Source organism: Anopheles funestus, chromosome 2RL (assembly GCF_943734845.2).
Source record: "Anopheles funestus chromosome 2RL, idAnoFuneDA-416_04, whole genome shotgun sequence".
Taxonomy (NCBI): Eukaryota; Metazoa; Arthropoda; class Insecta; order Diptera; family Culicidae; genus Anopheles; species Anopheles funestus.
In genome coordinates this window covers 18137904-18165000 of record NC_064598.1, presented here as the reverse complement: position 1 = coordinate 18165000, position 27097 = coordinate 18137904, and the positions used below count along the sequence as shown (strand labels likewise).

The 27097-nt window shown below is 36.1% G+C and overlaps 1 protein-coding gene and 1 long non-coding RNA gene across 24 annotated transcripts in view; both read left to right on the top strand.

Annotated features, from left to right (window-relative positions):
• LOC125762476 (casein kinase I) overlaps positions 1-9763 on the top strand; it is an 84482-nt gene extending 74719 nt beyond the window's left edge. For all 21 annotated transcript variants that reach the window (XM_049424604.1, XM_049424600.1, XM_049424603.1 and 18 more), the window contains one exon: positions 1219-9763. In XM_049424604.1, coding sequence (XP_049280561.1) covers positions 1219-1270 — 52 coding nt within the window. In that variant the 3' untranslated portion in view covers positions 1271-9763. The remainder of the gene's footprint in view (positions 1-1218) is intronic.
• A 3479-nt stretch (positions 9764-13242) lies between these two features.
• Positions 13243-26580, top strand: LOC125766523 (uncharacterized). Of its 3 annotated transcripts, none has more exons than XR_007418668.1 (4): positions 13243-16047; positions 21029-21552; positions 22940-24175; positions 26511-26574. It is a non-coding gene; the product is annotated as an uncharacterized LOC125766523 (long non-coding RNA). The 3 variants fall into 3 exon arrangements; XR_007418666.1 differs by having other exon boundaries at positions 13243-17283; XR_007418667.1 differs by lacking the exon at positions 22940-24175 and having other exon boundaries at positions 13243-17283; positions 26511-26580.
• Positions 26581-27097: the final 517 nt, after the last annotated feature.

Here is a 27097-nt window from a genome sequence, read left to right as displayed (position 1 = left end):
ACAACAACGAGCTACCTCAAGAAGGAAATTGATCCTAAATTTAATCATCTTTTCTGCGATGTGAATGAAGCTAGGCAATTTGATAAGATAGGTCTCCTTGCTTTGCAAGCACGAGAGTAAGTAAAAGCGAGAGAAATTTCAGTAGAAGATTTTTTTTGAATGATGCGAAAAGTGCGTAAGGTTGGTTGTACCGAAAAATTAGCTACTACCTAGCTATCGTCCTCGAAGACAACTCCCCAACTCCTGGTTGAGTGGAGTGGATTCATGCAAAAAGCCAAGCTTATTTGGAAACATAATACCACTTGTCGTGTGTCGTCAGACATGCGGCTCGAATGAAGAAGCTTTTTCCTGGAGCACTTCGGGGCATTAGTGTGCGGGTACGTGTTGTACGTTGTATATAACCCATGAAGCCTAGCATTAAGATTCGTTCGTTTTTTTTGCGCTCATGATTAACATATCGTTTCGGTGAACTTGCAAACCTGATCACAGTGTCGTCGTACGGTTGCGTATGTACTATTGGCGGTGAAAAGCACCAGTTTTGAAGCGAGATTGTTCCGTAGGATAAGGAAAAGCGAAACTGTTAGAACGCCACGGTAGTAGCACATTCAATCCTCTAGCCGTGGGCCCAACATACGTGCGAACAACGAGAGAAAAAGTAACTTTCGGTGCTGTTCTATTCATGTAATGGTGTGCTTTTACCCAGCACAATGATGAGCGTATGATGAGTTTATTTGTGGAATATGAAATCGGATTTTCTGTGAATGCTTTCATTACATTTTGATCTACGGTTGTGCATACGTGTACTATCTATTGCTAGAAAAGAAAAAGAATCCTTTTAGATTGAAAGGCGTTCGATAATCATCCCAAATTCTGAGGATGTTTTAAATATAATCCTTCCATTGGCGGATACAAATATACATATATGTATGTCTGGTTAAATTCTATTAGCCTGTGTCGAGCATATCGTGCATACTTCTCCGTCAAAACCATGTATGGATGGGCAATGACAAGGTATTATCCGTAAGTATAAATTAATAATGTACATAAATAATTTAATTTGCAGTATCTTTATGGAAGACATACCTTCAGTTACTTGAAAAAAAATGTTTTGGATGTTTTTTTATAGCAAAATAATCTCATGTATTGAATGAATGAAAAGCATCCCACCGCTTATCTGACCCTGTCGATCTGTTTCTTTTTTTCCTCACCCATTTTCAGATGTTGCTGTTTCTTTAAACGAAAGAAGAAGAAATCATCCCGTCAGAAATGACTAGAAGCAGTGCAATGTAGCCCCGAGCGCGAAGCCGTGAAGCTTCTTCGCGCCACCTCCCACTCCAACTCGCGGGACAGCGTACTAAATCCAAGCCAGGACTACATCCAGGCATCGTCGCAGCATACGATCCGCTACCCATCGACCTCCGTGCTGGCCTCGACACCAACGCCATCACTTCCATTGTAATGTATTTGCGTTCAAGAAATAAGTCCGGTCTCTCTCGTTTTGTTTTCCGTTGGGTTTCCGTGCTTCCGTTCCGTTTGGGTTTTCCTCACTTTTTGTTGTTGTTGTTCTTGCTTTGACAAATTTTCACACCCCCAGTTCGGTTACGTTACACTGTTTTTGTTACCGTGCTTGTGCATTGGTTTCATACACCATACAAATAGTTGCAGTACAATTTAAATTCCTACCTTTTCGAGTACTTCAAGATTTGCAAACTATTACCTTCGAAAAGTTCTTATCTTTCTCCATTGCGCATAGCATTTATAAACAAAACAAAAACGAGCTTTCTTAAGTTTTCTGCGCGACATCCAACGCACGCTTAGAGATAATCCATTCTGCAAAAAAAGGGCGAACATTCACCGTCTCCTCACCATCTTTAACCAAACAAAACACAAGTCCTTTGTGCACACATTTCGTTTCTTCAGGACTCATTCCGTTCTGTGCGTGCACACCTCTGTGTGATCTGTGTTCAGTTATCCGTTTTAAATTGTTCTCACGCGCGTGTGTGTGCAGCTCGCGCTATTGATTTTGCAGTGCAATAATTAACGATACCATTATCTCTTACAATCTACTGTGTATCAACCACCTACACGTGCGCCACCTTTCCCAACCGCGACATCCAACACCGCGTGCCACACCGTCTACCTTCACCGACGCGTCTGACCTTAACTTGTGCTATCTTCTACTACTACTACTGCTACTACTACTTCTATTACTACTACCACTCTTCTTCAATCACGCAACTTACCTGTAACACACCACCTGTAACACCATCTCTAAACCACGCGAATTAACTTCTTTATCAACGGTCCCGTGGTGCGTCCTTTTTGCGATCGCACATTTGCCCAATTGGATATGCTTTCGAAAAAAAAAACAAACACATTAATCCGCGATACGTTGCTATTACTCTTACACACGACCTGAACAAATGAAACCACCTTTCGTACGAACCGATACCGATTGATAATACACCCGCAGTGATCTCGATGATGACATTGATCTAGACGTTAATGATCTTACTGTCGTGTTATCCTTCCTACGTATACTCTGGGAATGAGTGATGCGAGGCATCGCATGTAAACACAATCTAGAATATGCCTCGTTTAATGTATCCGATACACAGTTTTTAAAAGCTTTGGCTCTTGCGCTATTTAATTGTACGAAAACACGAACCCCGAACACTGTTTTAGAAAAAAAAAAATAACACCAGCCTCAAGTATGGTAAGGAAGGACAAAACAAATGCAAGACACGTTTAGGGAAAGATATAGGCACACAGGAGATAAGAGCAAAGTAAGCAGGATAGGTAAAAGTGGAAAAGCCCGTCATTGTGTAGGGAAGAGTGTAAGAAAGATGATAAATGTATCACTACAGCCCGCGTAAGTCTAATTGCTTTCAATCGCGGTGCACAAACAAACAAAAAAGAAAGGGAAAATACAAGTCATTTAAATCAGTTACTGCAACTTTCGATAAAAGTAAAATACTCATTACGCAGACAGAACGAAAGGGAGAGAGAAAGAGAGGCTCTTCGTGCGCTGTTGCAGCATAAGAACAGCTTCCTTATTAGTAGCTTGGTTAGTTAAGTTTATATCCATTTTCGGTTAATATTAGTAGAGAGTAAATGAAAAGGGTGCAATAATTGTTTTACGCTTTGGACGATATTATTTGTGTTGAATAATGATAAAGAAGGTTATTCGATTTTTACAGCGCATATCTTATGAGACTTAGTACTAAGCTTTGACAGTGTTGTATAGTGCGAATACTATCCGCCAGATGACGCTATTTGTTTGTGCCCTTGTCGCTTTGATAAATCTGCGATCACTTCAAACGCTTTTCAATTGACTTATTCTAAATTGATAAAATAAAAAGGTAATCAAAGCAAAAGAGATATGCACCATATGAGAGAGAGAGAGAGTAAGTGATATCGGCAACTTTAGGGTTTTGTAATGGTACATTTATTTATGCTACATTACACCTCAACTCCACCAAAAACGAGCATTCTTGTGCAATGGAGGATCGGGACAAAAAGAAAACGATTTTAAATTCAATTTAGCAACGTTAAAGCCAGTTAAAAATATCGCGTGAAGTTTAGAATCGGTAGCCTAACACAAGTACGGTTAATGTAGTAAGGTTTTATATGTACGAGAATCACTTTTTAAGCGAAAATTTCAAAACCATCATTATAGCGCATAGCAATGAAGCGTAATAGGAATATGGTGCACTTTATTAAAAAAGAAGAAAAGCTTTCACAACTGAAAAACAGCACGATTGTTAACGATGATATATACAAACCAAATGCATTACAAAAGGACAAAACTGTTCGTACCTAGCTTTTGCAAAAGCACGAATTTAAGGCATACAAAGAGCCAAAGCTCACGCAAAAAAAAAAGAACGAAAAAAAGAAACTAACACACACAACAATCTCATCGAAAGAGGATACAGTAATCAAGCGATAGCACCGACCGTAATGTCATTCTTGTTCGAACACTCAAAGCCAATCATTGAGGCAATGGAATTGTTGTAACAATAAGGACGTCGCGCTGCGTCCTTGCGAGCCCGAAAACACTGCGGTGTCCCATTTTACCCTTTTACACATCATGGCACATTTCTTCCCCTATCCGTCTGATGGGATGATGTTTAATTTCCTTTCGATTTCTATGGATACAATCCCCGTCCAATTGTTTTGTTAGTTCTTCTTCACCCTTCTGTGCACAAGCAGAATTAGTAATGAGCGTTCAGTTACTGGCGCGATAATAACAGCACCTTAGTAGAGCTGTGAATGTGGAATGTAATACAAATATTCCTACTTATACACACATTTCGATTGAATGAATTGCTAGGAAATCACATTACTGATTGTTTGCTGTTTGTGATGGCTTTTGAAACATTTGTTCCTAAGTTTTTTGCACACTTAGCTTTTTAACAAGCTTTTGCCTTTATATTGGTAGCACCCCCACATACATAGTCAGTCAGTCAGTAGCTTACGGGGTTGGAAATTGTTGACTGTTTTTGACGTTTTTGCGTTTGATTTTTATTTGTTTCAAATAGCAGCAACATCTAAAGGATTTGCTGCGTTTGTGTAATGTTTTCTATTTAGTTGTAAAATTGAGTTTGTGCCATACCCTGTTTTAACAGTTGATAGTTCACGTTAGTGATGGGACATACGATTCATTTCATGGCTCGACCCGGAGTCGGGTGCAACAAAATCGGAATCGATTCCGACCCGTGGGTGCAGCGGGTTCGGGCCGACCCGTAAACATAGGTAGGTTCAGTAGTTCCGACCCGAACTCGCTGCACCCACGGGTCGGAGTCGCTTATGGCAGCTTGCACCTACCGGAATCGTTGCACCTACTGGACCTACTGAACCTACTTCGACCCGAGTCCGACCCGAACTCGCTGCACCCACGGGTCGGAGTCGCTTATGGCAGCTTGCACCTACCGGAATCGTTGCACCTACTGGACCTACTGAACCTACTGCAACCCGAGTCGACCCGAACTCGCTGCACCCACGGGTCGGAGTCGCTTATGGCAGCTTGCACCTACCGGAATCGTTGCACCTACTGGACCTACTTGTATCTACGGGTCGACCCGAACGGGTTCGGGTCGCTTATGGATGGCTCCGACCCGGTAGGTTCGGGTCGACCCGCACATCACTAGTTCACGTTGCCAATTACTTAACAAACTTATTCAACATAGAAGATTCTTCAGTACATCAGATCGTACGAAACTTAACGCTTCATATGAAGTGTTTCTTGAACACAGACGGCACGGATTCAAATCCGAGATTTGACTGACCCAAACTTTCCCAACACGAACACCAAACATTATACTCAGACGCCGGACATCTGCCACAACAACAACACCTCTGGGAAAGGTGCATGAAGCAGTCGTTTTTATTGTCCTCTTTCTCCAAACCCGCTTGTTAAAGCACATGTTAAGTGTCTTTTTACATTAGTGTTGTAACCCACCGTAATTTCGCAAAATATTCACCACTACCTATCACCGTTGTATCGTATCTGCACACACACAATCGCACCTTCTATTGCTTTCTTACACCGTTTTTTTCCATCCCAAAAACTCAATTCCCAATATACTTACTTTCCCCACTACAATCGGTTTTCCCACACTTTCTATACCTTCTCTGCTCCTTTCCTGAAGAAAACAAATTTTAAAAACCGCCCGGATGTCGCCTATTAATACGTTCCAGTTGTCACAAGACGTGCTATATACAGTTTGTTGTTTTTTTCTTGTTTTGTTTCAATTATTACAATTTTTGTTTTGTTTTCTCTCAGTTTTAAATCCCGCAGGAGGAAAATGTGTAAAACAAAAGCTAAACTAAACCTTAAAAAATGTCAAAAAACTACAAAAAAACAGCAAAAACATAAAACTTTATTACCAAAAAAAAACAAGGGGAGAAAGAAATAGAAAAAGAAGTACATACTGTCGATTACATCCTGCCATGAAGCGAACAAAACAAGCAACATACAAACAAAACAGAACAGAAAACTATAAAAAAAGAAGCTAAAACCGGTACATACTAAATCACCAATGAAGGAAACATAAAACAAACGTTGAACGAGAGAAACAAATTAGGGTGTTTTTTCTTTAAATTTATTTAGCAAGCCAATGCTATCTCAGCATTTAGTCTGTTTTCCGTTTCCCATAGCCATAAACGACAAAACACACGGCGTATTATTTTGCTTGTAAATAACATTGCTCTACACAACCTCGCTCTCCTCCCTTACCTCCGCTTAACCCAGTCGCTCCTTTCTGTTAAATGGTTCAGTTAAAGCAACAATGAAAACAATGAAGACAAACTGTTTTAGGGGTTTCTTTACATTCGTCTGTTAATGCGCTCTTTTTCCTACTCTAAATCTAATTGTGATATGAAATAGTTTCCACTCTTCTCTTTGTAAAGTGTATTTGCGTATGTACGTGAGTGTGTGTGTGCGCGTGTGTGTTTGTATATTTTAAACCGAACAAAAATGTGAAAATATTACAAACCCCATTTAAAATCTCCCCCCAACGCATGCACACACGTATACTCTCACGCAAACTACAAGTCACATTTAATGCTTATGCAAGCAAATACAGCGGAAAATTAGAATGGAAAGAAGCATGAAACAAATGTAAAAATAAAAGACAAAACAATGCGAAGAACACAACTAACATTGAAATAATCAGAAACAAAGCAAAACAAAGAAAAGAAAACAAAAGTAAATAGATTGATTTAAAATGCTATAACAAAAACAAACCACCCAAACTAAGTTAGATAGAGCGAAAGAGAACAAGCAAAAAGGAGGAGGAAATGAAAAACGCGACGCAAAGCAAACTATTTCCATGTGTTACCGTTTTCCCTTAAGAAAAACCACCATACACAGAGAGAGGGAGAGAGAGAGAGAAAGAGAAAAAAGAGAGAGAGAGAATGAAAGATGCAAAATATCCGTAACTTACCATTCGTAACCTACTGATCAAAGGAGTGAACTGCTTCTGTCAGTCCTAATAACAGCAAAGAAGCAAGGACACGAATCTTAGCCAATGGATGAGTTAAAAAGGTAGACTGACTGGCGTTGTTTTATGTTTAAAGAAGCGAATGTAGCTGCCCCGCGCAGAGCTTCTATAAAACAACAACAACAGTTGTTTTATGTTTGGTTTTCATCTCAGAATCGTTTCTTCCACGTCCACGTACATTACAACCACTACGGATGCAGCAACCACACCTAATTGAGCATTAGAGGAAGCATTTTGTACTATTGAAATTGTATTAAAGCTCTACAGTAAATAACGGCAACAGTAACGGCGACAAAAAACATATGTGAATGAATGTATGTTTGTGTATGTGTGTGCGTATTAAAAAGAATTATGAGTTAAATCGATCAGATGAAAAGTAGTATAAAAGGATCGACAGTCTCTGTATAATATATTTTATATGTACGTCGTTGACAACAAAAACAAGATCGAAGTGTCCACAAACACACATAAACATACATGGATTGCACATGAGATGATAACAAACCGCCCCAAAACAGATGATAAATGTTTGTGTGGTTCACACCACCTTCTTTCTTTTTTTTTATAATGGATATGCAAATATTTTTTCATCAAAATACACAATAAGATGAAAGGCTACACAACACAACTGTAGTAAAAAAAACTGTCTACCGTTGCTGCGTGGTGAAATGTGGATAGAAGAGAGAAATGAAAAAGAGAAACAAATACACAGGACAACGCGCCTGCGGGACTACTTCATCCGAATGGTAGTAGGCTTCGAGTTAAATATGGCGTCCGGAGAGCGAGCGAGATTATATGGATGTGGTGTCATAGCCTACTATCCTACCGTTTTTTTTTGTCGTCGATGCTAAATCGGTCGCGTTAATAGTAGCTCAAGCTTTCCCCGAATTGCTCTGTGTGATGTTTTGGGGCATCACCCCATAGCACTACCGAAGGTGACGAACAACACCTAACTAGCTAGCTGGCAAAAGCGAGAGAACATGGTTGGGAAACATAAAACGGGGAGTGAAAGAAAGATGTGGAAACCCCTAACACACTACTTAGTATACACACCTCCGCTAAGTGGAAACGGCGCGTGTATTGTGTGTTACGAGATTTAGTATAGCTTCTGGTTAGTATGAGAATTAATTACAAGAGCGCGAACGAGCGAGCGAGTGTGCGTGAGTGAGAGATAAAGTGAGCGAATGAGTGAGAGCGCGTGTATGTGTAATGCTTGCGTGTGAGATAGACAGAGGGAAAACAAAAGATTAAGTAAACAGAAAAACCTACCTACTCGATAAGGATTATTTAAGTCAATGCAAATACACAAGAGAGGAAGAGAGAGAGAAAGAGAAAGAGAGAGTAAACAAAAACGCAGTATATTAAAAAAGCAAGGAGAAGGAAAACATGGGCGAGAAAGAGAAGACAGCAACACAAAACGCCCTACCAAGCAAAACAAAAAAAAAACAAAGCAAAAAAGGAAGCGCAGCGTTTCAGCGCTTTCCTTTTCTTTGTGGCTGGTAGTGTTGTTACTGTGTATGTGTGTATGTGTGGTTATTAATTAACAAAAAAACAAAAACATCCCCTTTGCAAAAGGGGAAAAAACTCGTAGAAATACAGTACGCTAGTGAAAGGGGAAAAAACGAGAAGAAGCTGTGTTTAGCTCTTAATCGTGTAATAATTAAATCATGGACAGCTAAAAGAATAATGCAACACAAAATGTTATGACTCGCGCGCACGACGTAGTTTGTGTTCCTGCGTGTATGTGTGTATGTGTGCGTGTGTATGCGCGTGTATGTGTGTAACGCAAACATGGTTGAAGATGCAATTGTTAACAAGAGAAGAAATTATGCGCATACATATGCAAAGAGTGCGCACGTTCGTACGTGTGCGTATGTGTGTGTGGAAAGGTGATAAGTATCTCCCTTTAACAGATCCTGCTACACAATTTAAGATATGTGGGAATGTGTATGTGTGCGTGTGTGTGTAATATATTGTATGTAGAAGTAAATTAAACGTACAGAGCGTGACTACTGTATGCTGTATAAAAGAGAAAAAAAGAGAATAGAACAAGAGTATAAACATACACACACGCACACTAACACAAGCCGGTACCGCTACTGTACCTACTCACACTAATTGTAGTGCTAAAAGAAGCAGATAATGTTGTACATTTTAGTAAAGTTACTGCACATGTAAATCTTCATGTGTTACAAAAAGGATTCATATAGAGTGTGAAAAAGAAAAGAGAAAAAGCGAGAGAGAGATACTGAAAGAGAACACTATATAAATGGTAAATCACACACACAAGCGCTCGCGCACACAAATATATAATGCACACCATGACCGTATGTGCGTGCACAGTGTGCAATGCATTGTGAAACAATCGCAAGCACGCTCGCACACACACACATACACACATCTACACAAACATGCTAGTATGGCATACCACTTCCCTTCCCTACCCTTCCTCTCCCATCCACTCCTCTCCATACATTAGTATTGCAGGAGAGAAGAGCAAAAGAGAACAGAAGAAAACAAAATATGTTACAATATTGCGGCGCAAAATGATGACGAATAAAAGGGAATATAACAACAACATAAAATGGGATGCTTGAGAACAGGATGATGATGTTACATAAAACAGCAGAAACAATGAAGTGAAACGAAGCAGTAACAGTGTAAACGTTTAAAAAGGAAATGGTGAAAGATGAACACAACAACCGACTGTAGTAGCTAAATGAAAATAAAAATCTGCAAACATCTTAATTAAAACTAAATTGAAATGGGTTTGTATTGTTTTGCGTTTTTTTATATCACCTGCTTTAAAATAAGAAAAAGTAAATGCTGTTAGAGAATATTCAACTATTATGTATCTTGAGATTTTCTTATTTTATTTAAGCAATGAATAAAGATAAATTAAATTATAATTTTAAAAAACTTGCAAAATATTTCACGACGAGTGGATCCGTAGTAGTATATATGTTCAATCCCGCTTCAAATTTTGAAGCTGGCTTGAAATGACGGTTCACTGCTGTCAATCATATTCTCCTGTTACAAATACGCCATTTTCGTTTCGCCATGGAGCTGTGCAGCAGCGTCGTTTCTCCGGCAGATATCCCCGGCTTGTCTGCGTTCACGACTGGAAAAATAGGTAAAAACCAATCTCTGGGGCCTCGTTTAGTGACACGTAATGCTGCATTTTCTAAGTAAATAGCCTCCGCTAACGTTAAATTTTTCTTCATCTTTCTCTTTAGGCCTTCGTGGCACCCCAACGTCATTTGCCTTCCAAGTACCTAGTCGGGTTTCCGAGACAAGTATCTCATTAACCCTTTCATCTTCCTACGGCGTACGTTGATTCGATCGCATAGTGGTTTTCCAGCGCGTTGTGCAAACGTTCGTACGTAGCGTCATTACATATACACACATGATAACAGCTATGGACCACTTCTTGATGCAATGATCCACCTCGTGTGCCGAAAACTGTACAACCAAGTTTCGTCTTCGTAGCAAGCGTCTCACTACTCCTTCCTCCTTCCCCAATTATCTACACCGATCAGGATACGGGGCTTCGGTTTGTAGTACGGAGCGACCGGCAACATTTGCTTTCAGATGAGTGTATCAGTATATGTGTCACTAAGCGCATTCGCCAGTAAATATTGCTCTGGAGGGCCCAACTCATTACCCGAATGTATTGCTTTTAGGTTGAATTTTTTGGAACCATAGCGCACACCTGAAATGCAAAGCACCAGGCAGCCTGAATTCTGTCGGCTGGAGCCACCGGTCCAACTCAACTACAACGTATGTGGCCATCCTTCAACACCCAGCTTTTAATTGTTAAGTGATTTGTATGGTGCTGTGTTTAGTGCAGTGTGCAGTGCCGGATCTTCTCGTAGTGTAGTGTTTCTTGCCCATAGATTCTCGTTCGCATACATAAATGCGCCGTTCCGGCATCGGTAGTTCCTGAAATTCAACCTTTCCGCCCTGGGTGCGAGCATTTTCCGCACCTTTTGTACTAGGCACTCCACGATGAGCCCGATCCAAGATGTTTAACACCTTTTTTTTAAGAAAGACATTAGCAGAATATGATCGAAGAATTCCAGAGCCGGACCGGCGCAGGGCTCGCTTTGGCCTTGTTGGCTTCATTCGTCTCTCGCGCAAAAGATTCTCTTCTTTGTTCAACCCACAAACTGCGGTCGATCGTTCATAGGTCGAGATGAAAATCGGCTATTTTCAGGTAGCTAAGCTAATTTGTTTTTTTACCGAACTAATTCAACCCTAACAATACGGCTAAATTTACTATTTTACGGCTAATGCGTGATAATTAATAATATAATAAATATGAAAAATAAATAAATGCACTTTATCGGATCGTTGTGCAACTAACGGAAAAAGTAACATTTTGCGCCTTTGGGGTATGCAACTCACATTGCTGCATTGATTTGGCTTTATACCGACTAATTTGGCGTTAACTGTCATGCGGGATGACCATTGTGCAGCTAACGAGAAGAGTAACACTTTGCGCCTAAAGGGTATGCAACCCACAACGCTGCGCTGGTAAGTTACCTCCTTGGTTGGATGCTCTCCGGTTGTTTTAAAAAATAAAATTGGTTGTTTTCTGCGGCAAAATCGGTCGACGAAATGCGGTCATTCCACGATGCCATTTGGCTATTTTTGAACAATTTTTAATATACTAGATCAGGTGTTAATTGAAGGTTTTTCGCTTTTGCTCTTTCGTCACTGTGTGTCGTTCGTTTTCATTCATTTCATTTTTTAAAGTTAGTATACTACAGTCGTATTCGTATTCACCTGGCACAGAAACGCGTATCAAACTACGTCCGTTAGGAAATCATTTCCACGTGTCAGCACACTTCAGCCTCTTTTCTTCCTATCCAAATTACTTCCATTATCTTTTTTATTCTTTTTTGTATTTAAAGCAGTATTTGAGTGAAAAGAAACGTATTTCAACCACTTGGCATTAAAATAAATCAATTTAATTTTTTTTTGCAAAATTACTCAAAAAAAACGTAAGGGGTAAGCCTTATGAAATTTTCGAGTTGAAAATTTTTTTAAATTTTTTTTCGGATTTTTTATTATTTTTTGTATTTAAAGCATTAGTTGAGTGAAAAGAAACACATTGCAACCAATTGGCATTAAAATAAATCAATTTAATTTTTTTTGCAAAATTTCCCAAAAAAACGTAAGGGGTAAGCCTTATAAAATTTTCGAGTTGAAAATTTTTTTAAAATTTTTTTCTGATTTTTTATTATTTTTTTAATTTGAAGCATTATTTGAGTGAAAAGAAACACATTGCAACAAATTGGCATGAAAATATATCACATTTATAAATTTTGCTAAATTGCTCGAAAATGAGGAAAATTTGACATTTTCTCAAACAGGGTAAGGAACTTAGTTCCTCGAATAACTTCTGGCACAGACATCTGAGGGCATGGCCGTCCAAGAAGAAAATGTAGCCATCGGTGTCATCTATCGACCACAGGTTAAAGATTGGCGATCCGTTGGATACCGACCGAGTTATAGGCAAAACTTGGTACGAAAATGAGCCTTAGTAAATTTTAATTTTTTAGATTTTTTGATTTTTTTATTATTTTTCACTCTTTTTTTATTTAAAGCATTACTTGAGTGAAAAGAAACACATTGCAACCAATTGGCATTAAAATAAATCAATTTAATTTTTTTTGCAAAATTTCCCAAAAAAACGTAAGGGGTAAGCCTTATGAAATTTTCGAGTTGAAATTTTTTTAAAATTTTTTTTCTGATTTTTTATTATTTTTTTAATTTGAAGCATTATTTGAGTGAAAAGAAACACATTGCAACAAATTGGCATGAAAATATATCACATTTATAAATTTTGCTAAATTGCTCGAAAATGAGGAAAATTTGACATTTTCTCAAACAGGGTAAGGAACTTAGTTCCTCGAATAACTTCTGGCACAGACATCTGAGGGCATGGCCGTCCAAGAAGAAAATGTAGCCATTGGTGTCATCTATCGACCACAGGTTAAAGATTGGCGATCCGTTGAATACCGACCGAGTTATAGGCAAAACTTGGTACAAAAATGAGGAAAATTTGACATTTTCTCAAACAGGGTAAGGAACTTGGTTCCTCGAATAACTTCTGGCACAGACATCTGAGTTCATGGCCGTCCAAGAAGAAAATGTAGCCATTGGTGCCATCTATCGACCACAGTTTAAAGTTTGGCGATCCGTTGGATACCGACCGAGTTATAGGCAAAACTTGGTGCAAAAATGAGCCTTAGTAAATTTTAATTTTTTAGAATTTTTTGATTTTTTTAATATTTTTCACTCTTTTTTTTATTTAAAGCATTACTTGAGTGAAAAGAAACACATTGCAACCAATTGGCATTAAAATAAATCAATTTAATTTTTTTTGCAAAATTTCCCAAAAAAAACGTAAGGGGTAAGCCTTATGAAATTTTCGAGTTGAAATTTTTTTTTAATTTTTTTTCTGATTTTTTATTATTTTTTTAATTTGAAGCATTATTTGAGTGAAAAGAAACACATTGCAACAAATTGGCATGAAAATATATCACATTTATAAATTTTGCTAAATTGCTCGAAAATGAGGAAAATTTGACATTTTCTCAAACAGGGTAAGGAACTTAGTTCCTCGAATAATTTCTGGCACAGACATCTGAGGGCATGGCCGTCCAAGAAGAAAATGTAGCCATTGGTGTCATCTATCGACCACAGGTTAAAAATTGGCGATCCGTTGAATACCGACCGAGTTATAGGCAAAACTTGGTACGAAAATGAGGAAAATTTAACATTTTCTCAAACAGGGTATGGAACTTGGTTCCTCGAATAACTTCTGGCACAGACATCTGAGGGCATGGCCGTCCAAGAAGAAAATGTAGCCATTGGTGCCATCTATCGACCACAGTTTAAAGTTTGGCGATCCGTTGGATACCGACCGAGTTATAGGCAAAACTTGGTGCAAAAATGAGCCTTAGTAAATTTTAATTTTTTAGAATTTTTTGATTTTTTTATTATTTTTCACTCTTTTTTTATGTAAAGCATTACTTGAGTGAAAAGAAACACATTGCAACCAATTGGCATTAAAATAAATCAATTTAATTTTTTTGCAAAATTTCCCAAAAAAAACGTAAGGGGTAAGCCTTATGAAATTTTCGAGTTGAAAATTTTTTTAAAATTTTTTTCTGATTTTTTATTATTTTTTTAATTTGAAGCATTATTTGAGTGAAAAGAAACACATTGCAACAAATTGACATGAAAATATATCACATTTATAAATTTTGCTAAATTGCTCGAAAATGAGGAAAATTTGACATTTTCTCAAACAGGGTAAGGAACTTAGTTCCTCGAATAACTTCTGGCACAGACATCTGAGGGCATGGCCGTCCAAGAAGAAAATGTAGCCATTGGTGTCATCTATCGACCACAGGTTAAAGATTGGCGATCCGTTGAATACCGACCGAGTTATAGGCAAAACTTTGTGCGAAAATGAGGAAAATTTTACATTTTCTCAAACAGGGTAAGGAACTTAGTTCCTCGAATAACTTCTGGCACAGACATCTGAGGGCATGGCCGTCCAAGAAGAAAATGTAGCCATTGGTGCCATCTATCGACCACAGTTTAAAGTTTGGCGATCCGTTGGATACCGACCGAGTTATAGGCAAAACTTGGTGCAAAAATGAGCCTTAGTAAATTTTAATTTTTTAGAATTTTTTGATTTTTTTATTATTTCTCACTCTTTTTTTATTTAAAGCATTACTTGAGTGAAAAGAAACACATTGCAACCAATTGGCATTAAAATAAATCAATTTAATTTTTTTTGCAAAATTTCCCACAAAAAAACGTAAGGGGTAAGCCTTATGAAATTTTCGAGTTGAAAATTTTTTTTTAATTTTTTTCTGATTTTTTATTATTTTTTTAATTTGAAGCATTATTTGAGTGAAAAGAAACACATTGCAACAAATTGGCATGAAAATATATCACATTTATAAATTTTGCTAAATTGCTCGAAAATGAGGAAAATTTGACATTTTCTCAAACAGGGTAAGGAACTTAGTTCCTCGAATAACTTCTGGCACAGACATCTGAGGGCATGGCCGTCCAAGAAGAAAATGTAGCCATTGGTGTCATTTATCGACCACAGGTTAAAGATTGGCGATCCGTTGGATACCGACCGAGTTATAGGCAAAACTTGGTGCGAAAATGAGGAAAATTTTACATTTTCTCAAACAGGGTATGGAACTTGGTTCCTCGAATAACTTCTGGCACAGACATCTGAGGGCATGGCCGTCCAAGAAGAAAATGTAGCCATTGGTGCCATCTATCGACCACAGGTTAAAGATTGGCGATCCGTTGGATACCGACCGAGTTATAGGCAAAACTTGGTGCAAAAATGAGCCTTAGTAAATTTTAATTTTTTAGAATTTTTTGATTTTTTTATTATTTTTCACTCTTTTTTTATTTAAAGCATTACTTGAGTGAAAAGAAACACATTGCAACCAATTGGCATTAAAATAAATCAATTTAATTTTTTTTGCAAAATTTCCCAAAAAAAACGTAAGGGGTAAGCCTTATGAAATTTTCGAGTTGAAAATTTTTGTAAAATTTTTTTCTGATTTTTTATTATTTTTTTAATTTGAAGCATTATTTGAGTGAAAAGAAACACATTGCAACAAATTGGCATGAAAATATATCACATTTATAAATTTTGCTAAATTGCTCGAAAATGAGGAAAATTTGACATTTTCTCAAACAGGGTAAGGAACTTAGTTCCTCGAATAACTTCTGGCACAGACATCTGAGGGCATGGCCGTCCAAGAAGAAAATGTAGCCATTGGTGTCATCTATCGACCACAGGTTAAAGATTGGCGATCCGTTGGATACCGACCGAGTTATAGGCAAAACTTGGTGCGAAAATGAGGAAAATTTGACATTTTCTCAAACAGGGTATGGAACTTGGTTCCTCGAATAACTTCTGGCACAGACATCTGAGGGCATGGCCGTCCAAGAAGAAAATGTAGCCATTGGTGCCATCTATCGACCACAGGTTAAAGATTGGCGATCCGTTGGATACCGACCGAGTTATAGGCAAAACTTGGTGCAAAAATGAGCCTTAGTAAATTTTAATTTTTTAGAATTTTTTGATTTTTTTATTATTTTTCACTCTTTTTTTATTTAAAGCATTACTTGAGTGAAAAGAAACACATTGCAACCAATTGGCATTAAAATAAATCAATTTAATTTTTTTTGCAAAATTTCCCAAAAAAAACGTAAGGGGTAAGCCTTATGAAATTTTCGAGATGAAAATTTTTGTAAAATTTTTTTCTGATTTTTTATTATTTTTTTAATTTGAAGCATTATTTGAGTGAAAAGAAACACATTGCAACAAATTGGCATGAAAATATATCACATTTATAAATTTTGCTAAATTGCTCGAAAATGAGGAAAATTTGACATTTTCTCAAACAGGGTAAGGAACTTAGTTCCTCGAATAACTTCTGGCACAGACATCTGAGGGCATGGCCGTCCAAGAAGAAAATGTAGCCATTGGTGCCATCTATCGACCACAGGTTAAAGATTGGCGATCCGTTGGATACCGACCGAGTTATAGGCAAAACTTGGTGCAAAAATGAGCCTTAGTAAATTTTAATTTTTTAGAATTTTTTGATTTTTTTATTATTTTTCACTCTTTTTTTATTTAAAGCATTACTTGAGTGAAAACAAACACATTGCAACCAATTGGCATTAAAATAAATCAATTTCATTTTTTTTGCAAAATTTCCCAAAAAAAACGTAAGGGGTAAGCCTTATGAAATTTTCGAGTTGAAAATTTTTGTAAAATTTTTTTCTGATTTTTTATTATTTTTTTAATTTGAAGCATTATTTGAGTGAAAAGAAACACATTGCAACAAATTGGCATGAAAATATATCACATTTATAAATTTTGCTAAATTGCTCGAAAATGAGGAAAATTTGACATTTTCTCAAACAGGGTAAGGAACTTAGTTCCTCGAATAACTTCTGGCACAGACATCTGAGGGCATGGCCGTCCAAGAAGAAAATGTAGCCATTGGTGCCATCTATCGACCACAGGTTAAAGATTGGCGATCCGTTGGATACCGACCGAGTTATAGGCAAAACTTGGTGCGAAAATGAGGAAAATTTTACATTTTCTCAAACAGGGTATGGAACTTGGTTCCTCGAATAACTTCTGGCACAGACATCTGAGGGCATGGCCGTCCAAGAAGAAAATGTAGCCATTGGTGCCATCTATCGACCACAGGTTAAAGATTGGCGATCCGTTGGATACCGACCGAGTTATAGGCAAAACTTGGTGCAAAAATGAGCCTTAGTAAATTTTAATTTTTTAGAATTTTTGATTTTTTTATTATTTTTCACTCTTTTTGTATTTAAAGCATTATTTGAGTGAAAAGAAACGTACTTCAACCAATTGGCATTAAAATAAATCTATTTAATTTTTTTTGCAAAATTTCCCAAAAAAAACGTAAGGGGTAAGCCTTATGAAATTTTCGAGTTGAAAATTTTTTTCTGATTTTTTATTATTTTTTTAATTTGAAGCATTATTTGAGTGAAAAGAAACACATTGCAACAAATTGGCATGAAAATATATCACATTTATAAATTTTGCTAAATTGCTCGAAAATGAGGAAAATTTGACATTTTCTCAAACAGGGTAAGGAACTTAGTTCCTCGAATAACTTCTGGCACAGACATCTGAGGGCATGGCCGTCCAAGAAGAAAATGTAGCCATTGGTGTCATCTATCGACCACAGGTTAAAGATTGGCGATCCGTTGGATACCGACCGAGTTATAGGCAAAACTTTGTGCGAAAATGAGGAAAATTTTACATTTTCTCAAACAGGGTATGGAACTTGGTTCCTCGAATAACTTCTGGCACAGACATCTGAGGGCATGGCCGTCCAAGAAGAAAATGTAGCCATTGGTGCCATCTATCGACCATAGTTTAAAGTTTGGCGTTCCGTTGGATACCGACCGAGTTATAGGCAAAACTTGGTGCGAAAATGAGGAAAATTTTACATTTTCTCAAACAGGGTATGGAACTTGGTTCCTCGAATAACTTCTGGCACAGACATCTGAGGGCATGGCCGTCCAAGAAGAAAATGTAGCCATTGGTGCCATCTATCGACCACAGTTTAAAGTTTGGCGATCCGTTGGATACCGACCGAGTTATAGGCAAAACTTGGTGCAAAAATGAGCCTTAGTAAATTTTAATTTTTTAGAATTTTTTGATTTTTTTATTATTTTTCACTCTTTTTTTTATTTAAAGCATTACTTGAGTGAAAAGAAACACATTGCAACCAATTGGCATTAAAATAAATCAATTTAATTTTTTTTGCAAAATTTCCCAAAAAAAACGTAAGGGGTAAGCCTTATGAAATTTTCGAGTTGAAAATTTTTTTAAAATTTTTTTCTGATTTTTTATTATTTTTTTAATTTGAAGCATTATTTGAGTGAAAAGAAACACATTGCAACAAATTGGCATGAAAATATATCACATTTATAAATTTTGCTAAATTGCTCGAAAATGAGGAAAATTTGACATTTTCTCAAACAGGGTAAGGAACTTAGTTCCTCGAATAACTTCTGGCACAGACATCTGAGGGCATGGCCGTCCAAGAAGAAAATGTAGCCATTGGTGTCATCTATCGACCACAGGTTAAAGATTGGCGATCCGTTGGATACCGACCGAGTTATAGGCAAAACTTGGTGCGAAAATGAGGAAAATTTTACATTTTCTCAAACAGGGTATGGAACTTGGTTCCTCGAATAACTTCTGGCACAGACATCTGAGGGCATGGCCGTCCAAGAAGAAAATGTAGCCATTGGTGCCATCTATCGACCACAGTTTAAAGTTTGGCGATCCGTTGGATACCGACCGAGTTATAGGCAAAACTTGGTGCAAAAATGAGCCTTAGTAAATTTTAATTTTTTAGAATTTTTTGATTTTTTTATTATTTTTCACTCTTTTTTTATTTAAAGCATTACTTGAGTGAAAAGAAACACATTGCAACCAATTGGCATTAAAATAAATCAATTTAATTTTTTTTGCAAAATTTCCCAAAAAAAACGTAAGGGGTAAGCCTTATGAAATTTTCGAGTTGAAATTTTTTTTTAAATTTTTTTTTGATTTTTTATTATTTTTTTAATTTGAAGCATTATTTGAGTGAAAAGAAACACATTGCAACAAATTGGCATGAAAATATATCACATTTATAAATTTTGCTAAATTGCTCGCAAATGAGGAAAATTTGACATTTTCTCAAACAGGGTAAGGAACTTAGTTCCTCGAATAACTTCTGGCACAGACATCTGAGGGCATGGCCGTCCAAGAAGAAAATGTAGCCATTGGTGTCATCTATCGACCACAGGTTAAAGATTGGCGATCCGTTGGATACCGACCGAGTTATAGGCAAAACTTTGTGCGAAAATGAGGAAAATTTTACATTTTCTCAAACAGGGTATGGAACTTGGTTCCTCGAATAACTTCTGGCACAGACATCTGAGGGCATGGCCGTCCAAGAAGAAAATGTAGCCATTGGTGCCATCTATCGACCACAGTTTAAAGTTTGGCGATCCGTTGGATACCGACCGAGTTATAGGCAAAACTTGGTGCAAAAATGAGCCTTAGTAAATTTTAATTTTTTAGAATTTTTTGATTTTTTTATTATTTTTCACTCTTTTTTTTATTTAAAGCATTACTTGAGTGAAAAGAAACACATTGCAACCAATTGGCATTAAAATAAATCAATTTAATTTTTTTTGCAAAATTTCCCAAAAAAAACGTAAGGGGTAAGCCTTATGAAATTTTCGAGTTGAAAATTTTTTTAAAATTTTTTTCTGATTTTTTATTATTTTTTTAATTTGAAGCATTATTTGAGTGAAAAGAAACACATTGCAACAAATTGGCATGAAAATATATCACATTTATAAATTTTGCTAAATTGCTCGAAAATGAGGAAAATTTGACATTTTCTCAAACAGGGTAAGGAACTTAGTTCCTCGAATAACTTCTGGCACAGACATCTGAGGGCATGGCCGTCCAAGAAGAAAATGTAGCCATTGGTGTCATCTATCGACCACAGGTTAAAGATTGGCGATCCGTTGGATACCGACCGAGTTATAGGCAAAACTTGGTGCGAAAATGAGGAAAATTTTACATTTTCTCAAACAGGGTATGGAACTTGGTTCCTCGAATAACTTCTGGCACAGACATCTGAGGGCATGGCCGTCCAAGAATTAAATGTAGCCATTGGTGCCATCTATCGACCACAGGTTAAAGTTTGGCGTTCCGTTGGATACCGACCGAGTTATAGGCAAAACTTGGTGCAAAAATGAGCCTTAGTAAATTTTAATTTTTTAGAATTTTTTGATTTTTTTATTATTTTTCACTCTTTTTTTATTTAAAGCATTACTTGACTGAAAAGAAACACATTGCAACCAATTGGCATTAAAATAAATCAACTTAATTTTATTTGCAAAATTTCCCAAAAAAAACGTAAGGGGTAAGCCTTATGAAATTTTCGAGTTGAAAATTTTTTTTAAATTTTTTTCTGATTTTTTATTATTTTTTTAATTTGAAGCATTATTTGAGTGAAAAGAAACACATTGCAACAAATTGGCATGAAAATATATCACATTTATAAATTTTGCTAAATTGCTCGAAAATGAGGAAAATTTGACATTTTCTCAAACAGGGTAAGGAACTTAGTTCCTCGAATAACTTCTGGCACAGACATCTGAGGGCATGGCCGTCCAAGAAGAAAATGTAGCCATTGGTGTCATCTATCGACCACAGGTTAAAGATTGGCGATCCGTTGGATACCGACCGAGTTATAGGCAAAACTTGGTGCGAAAATGAGGAAAATTTTACATTTTCTCAAACAGGGTATGGAACTTAGTTCCTCGAATAACTTCTGGCACAGACATCTGAGGGCATGGCCGTCCAAGAAGAAAATGTAGCCATTGGTGCCATCTATCGACCACAGTTTAAAGTTTGGCGATCCGTTGGATACCGACCGAGTTATAGGCAAAACTTGGTGCAAAAATGAGCCTTAGTAAATTTTAATTTTTTAGAATTTTTTGATTTTTTTATTATTTCTCACTCTTTTTTTATTTAAAGCATTACTTGAGTGAAAAGAAACACATTGCAACCAATTGGCATTAAAATAAATCAATTTAATTTTTTTTGCAAAATTTCCCACAAAAAAACGTAAGGGGTAAGCCTTATGAAATTTTCGAGTTGAAAATTTTTTTTTAATTTTTTTCTGATTTTTTATTATTTTTTTAATTTGAAGCATTATTTGAGTGAAAAGAAACACATTGCAACAAATTGGCATGAAAATATATCACATTTATAAATTTTGCTAAATTGCTCGAAAATGAGGAAAATTTGACATTTTCTCAAACAGGGTAAGGAACTTAGTTCCTCGAATAACTTCTGGCACAGACATCTGAGGGCATGGCCGTCCAAGAAGAAAATGTAGCCATTGGTGTCATCTATCGACCACAGGTTAAAGATTGGCGATCCGTTGAATACCGACCGAGTTATAGGCAAAACTTTGTGCGAAAATGAGGAAAATTTTACATTTTCTCAAACAGGGTATGGAACTTAGTTCCTCGAATAACTTCTGGCACAGACATCTGAGGGCATGGCCGTCCAAGAAGAAAATGTAGCCATTGGTGCCATCTATCGACCACAGTTTAAAGTTTGGCGATCCGTTGGATACCGACCGAGTTATAGGCAAAACTTGGTGCAAAAATGAGCCTTAGTAAATTTTAATTTTTTAGAATTTTTTGATTTTTTTATTATTTCTCACTCTTTTTTTATTTAAAGCATTACTTGAGTGAAAAGAAACACATTGCAACCAATTGGCATTAAAATAAATCAATTTAATTTTTTTTGCAAAATTTCCCACAAAAAAACGTAAGGGGTAAGCCTTATGAAATTTTCGAGTTGAAAATTTTTTTTTAATTTTTTTCTGATTTTTTATTATTTTTTTAATTTGAAGCATTATTTGAGTGAAAAGAAACACATTGCAACAAATTGGCATGAAAATATATCACATTTATAAATTTTGCTAATTTGCTCGAAAATGAGGAAAATTTGACATTTTCTCAAACAGGGTAAGGAACTTAGTTCCTCGAATAACTTCTGGCACAGACATCTGAGGGCATGGCCGTCCAAGAAGAAAATGTAGCCATTGGTGTCATTTATCGACCACAGGTTAAAGATTGGCGATCCGTTGGATACCGACCGAGTTATAGGCAAAACTTGGTGCGAAAATGAGGAAAATTTTACATTTTCTCAAACAGGGTATGGAACTTGGTTCCTCGAATAACTTCTGGCACAGACATCTGAGGGCATGGCCGTCCAAGAAGAAAATGTAGCCATTGGTGCCATCTATCGACCACAGGTTAAAGATTGGCGATCCGTTGGATACCGACCGAGTTATAGGCAAAACTTGGTGCAAAAATGAGCCTTAGTAAATTTTAATTTTTTAGAATTTTTTGATTTTTTTATTATTTTTCACTCTTTTTTTATTTAAAGCATTACTTGAGTGAAAAGAAACACATTGCAACCAATTGGCATTAAAATAAATCAATTTAATTTTTTTTGCAAAATTTCCCAAAAAAAACGTAAGGGGTAAGCCTTATGAAATTTTCGAGTTGAAAATTTTTGTAAAATTTTTTTCTGATTTTTTATTATTTTTTTAATTTGAAGCATTATTTGAGTGAAAAGAAACACATTGCAACAAATTGGCATGAAAATATATCACATTTATAAATTTTGCTAAATTGCTCGAAAATGAGGAAAATTTGACATTTTCTCAAACAGGGTAAGGAACTTAGTTCCTCGAATAACTTCTGGCACTTCTGGTGTCATCTATCGACCACAGGTTAAAGATTGGCGATCCGTTGGATACCGACCGAGTTATAGGCAAAACTTGGTGCGAAAATGAGGAAAATTTGACATTTTCTCAAACAGGGTATGGAACTTGGTTCCTCGAATAACTTCTGGCACAGACATCTGAGGGCATGGCCGTCCAAGAAGAAAATGTAGCCATTGGTGCCATCTATCGACCACAGGTTAAAGATTGGCGATCCGTTGGATACCGACCGAGTTATAGGCAAAACTTGGTGCAAAAATGAGCCTTAGTAAATTTTAATTTTTTAGAATTTTTTGATTTTTTTATTATTTCTCACTCTTTTTTTATTTAAAGCATTACTTGAGTGAAAAGAAACACATTGCAACCAATTGGCATTAAAATAAATCAATTTAATTTTTTTTGCAAAATTTCCCAAAAAAAACGTAAGGGGTAAGCCTTATGAAATTTTCGAGATGAAAATTTTTGTAAAATTTTTTTCTGATTTTTTATTATTTTTTTAATTTGAAGCATTATTTGAGTGAAAAGAAACACATTGCAACAAATTGGCATGAAAATATATCACATTTATAAATTTTGCTAAATTGCTCGAAAATGAGGAAAATTTGACATTTTCTCAAACAGGGTAAGGAACTTAGTTCCTCGAATAACTTCTGGCACAGACATCTGAGGGCATGGCCGTCCAAGAAGAAAATGTAGCCATTGGTGCCATCTATCGACCACAGGTTAAAGATTGGCGATCCGTTGGATACCGACCGAGTTATAGGCAAAACTTGGTGCAAAAATGAGCCTTAGTAAATTTTAATTTTTTAGAATTTTTTGATTTTTTTATTATTTTTCACTCTTTTTTTATTTAAAGCATTACTTGAGTGAAAAGAAACACATTGCAACCAATTGGCATTAAAATAAATCAATTTAATTTTTTTTGCAAAATTTCCCAAAAAAAACGTAAGGGGTAAGCCTTATGAAATTTTCGAGTTGAAAATTTTTGTAAAATTTTTTTCTGATTTTTTATTATTTTTTTAATTTGAAGCATTATTTGAGTGAAAAGAAACACATTGCAACAAATTGGCATGAAAATATATCACATTTATAAATTTTGCTAAATTGCTCGAAAATGAGGAAAATTTGACATTTTCTCAAACAGGGTAAGGAACTTAGTTCCTCGAATAACTTCTGGCACAGACATCTGAGGGCATGGCCGTCCAAGAAGAAAATGTAGCCATTGGTGTCATCTATCGACCACAGGTTAAAGATTGGCGATCCGTTGGATACCGACCGAGTTATAGGCAAAACTTTGTGCGAAAATGAGGAAAATTTTACATTTTCTCAAACAGGGTATGGAACTTGGTTCCTCGAATAACTTCTGGCACAGACATCTGAGGGCATGGCCGTCCAAGAAGAAAATGTAGCCATTGGTGCCATCTATCGACCATAGTTTAAAGTTTGGCGTTCCGTTGGATACCGACCGAGTTATAGGCAAAACTTGGTGCGAAAATGAGGAAAATTTTACATTTTCTCAAACAGGGTATGGAACTTGGTTCCTCGAATAACTTCTGGCACAGACATCTGAGGGCATGGCCGTCCAAGAAGAAAATGTAGCCATTGGTGCCATCTATCGACCACAGTTTAAAGTTTGGCGATCCGTTGGATACCGACCGAGTTATAGGCAAAACTTGGTGCAAAAATGAGCCTTAGTAAATTTTAATTTTTTAGAATTTTTTGATTTTTTTATTATTTTTCACTCTTTTTTTTATTTAAAGCATTACTTGAGTGAAAAGAAACACATTGCAACCAATTGGCATTAAAATAAATCAATTTAATTTTTTTTGCAAAATTTCCCAAAAAAAACGTAAGGGGTAAGCCTTATGAAATTTTCGAGTTGAAAATTTTTTTAAAATTTTTTTCTGATTTTTTATTATTTTTTTAATTTGAAGCATTATTTGAGTGAAAAGAAACACATTGCAACAAATTGGCATGAAAATATATCACATTTATAAATTTTGCTAAATTGCTCGAAAATGAGGAAAATTTGACATTTTCTCAAACAGGGTAAGGAACTTAGTTCCTCGAATAACTTCTGGCACAGACATCTGAGGGCATGGCCGTCCAAGAAGAAAATGTAGCCATTGGTGTCATCTATCGACCACAGGTTAAAGATTGGCGATCCGTTGGATACCGACCGAGTTATAGGCAAAACTTGGTGCGAAAATGAGGAAAATTTTACATTTTCTCAAACAGGGTATGGAACTTGGTTCCTCGAATAACTTCTGGCACAGACATCTGAGGGCATGGCCGTCCAAGAAGAAAATGTAGCCATTGGTGCCATCTATCGACCACAGTTTAAAGTTTGGCGATCCGTTGGATACCGACCGAGTTATAGGCAAAACTTGGTGCAAAAAATGAGCCTTAGTAAATTTTAATTTTTTTGAATTTTTTGATTTTTTTATTATTTTTCACTCTTTTTTTTATTTAAAGCATTACTTGAGTGAAAAGAAACACATTGCAACCAATTGGCATTAAAATAAATCAATTTAATTTTTTTTGCAAAATTTCCCAAAAAAAACGTAAGGGGTAAGCCTAATGAAATTTTCGAGTTGAAATTTTTTTTAAATTTTTTTTCTGATTTTTTATTATTTTTTTAATTTGAAGCATTATTTGAGTGAAAAGAAACACATTGCAACAAATTGGCATGAAAATATATCACATTTATAAATTTTGCTAAATTGCTCGAAAATGAGAAAAATTTGACATTTTCTCAAACAGGGTAAGGAACTTAGTTCCTCGAATAACTTCTGGCACAGACATCTGAGGGCATGGCCGTCCAAGAAGAAAATGTAGCCATTGGTGTCATCTATCGACCACAGGTTAAAGATTGGCGATCCGTTGGATACCGACCGAGTTATAGGCAAAACTTGGTGCGAAAATGAGGAAAATTTTACATTTTCTCAAACAGGGTATGGAACTTGGTTCCTCGAATAACTTCTGGCACAGACATCTGAGGGCATGGCCGTCCAAGAAGAAAATGTAGCCATTGGTGCCATCTATCGACCACAGTTTAAAGTTTGGCGATCCGTTGGATACCGACCGAGTTATAGGCAAAACTTGGTGCAAAAAATGAGCCTTAGTAAATTTTAATTTTTTAGAATTTTTTGATTTTTTTATTATTTTTCACTCTTTTTTTTATTTAAAGCATTACTTGAGTGAAAAGAAACACATTGCAACCAATTGGCATTAAAATAAATCAATTTAATTTTTTTTGCAAAATTTCCCAAAAAATACGTAAGGGGTAAGCCTTATGAAATTTTCGAGTTGAAAATTTTTTTTTAAATTTTTTTCTGATTTTTTATTATTTTTTAAATTTGAAGCATTATTTGAGTGAAAAGAAACACATTGCAACAAATTGGCATGAAAATATATCACATTTATAAATTTTGCTAAATTGCTCGAAAATGAGGAAAATTTTACATTTTCTCAAACAGGGTAAGGAACTTAGTTCCTCGAATAACTTCTGGCACAGACATCTGAGGGCATGGCCGTCGAAGAAGAAAATGTAGCCATTGGTGTCATCTATCGACCACAGGTTAAAGATTGGCGATCCGTTGGATACCGACCGAGTTATAGGCAAAACTTGGTGCGAAAATGAGGAAAATTTGACATTTTCTCAAACAGGGTATGGAACTTGGTTCCTCGAATAACTTCTGGCACAGACATCTGAGGGCATGGCCGTCCAAGAAGAAAATGTAGCCATTGGTGCCATCTATCGACCACAGTTTAAAGTTTGGCGATCCGTTGGATACCGACCGAGTTATAGGCAAAACTTGGTGCAAAAAATGAGCCTTAGTAAATTTTAATTTTTTAGAATTTTTTGATTTTTTTATTATTTTTCACTCTTTTTTTTATTTAAAGCATTACTTGAGTGAAAAGAAACACATTGCAACCAATTGGCATTAAAATAAATCAATTTAATTTTTTTTGCAAAATTTCCCAAAAAAAAGGTAAGGGGTAAGCCTTATGAAATTTTCGAGTTGAAAATTTTTTTAAAATTTTTTTCTGATTTTTTATTATTTTTTTAATTTGAAGCATTATTTGAGTGAAAAGAAACACATTGCAACAAATTTGCATGAAAATATATCACATTTATAAATTTTGCTAAATTGCTCGAAAATG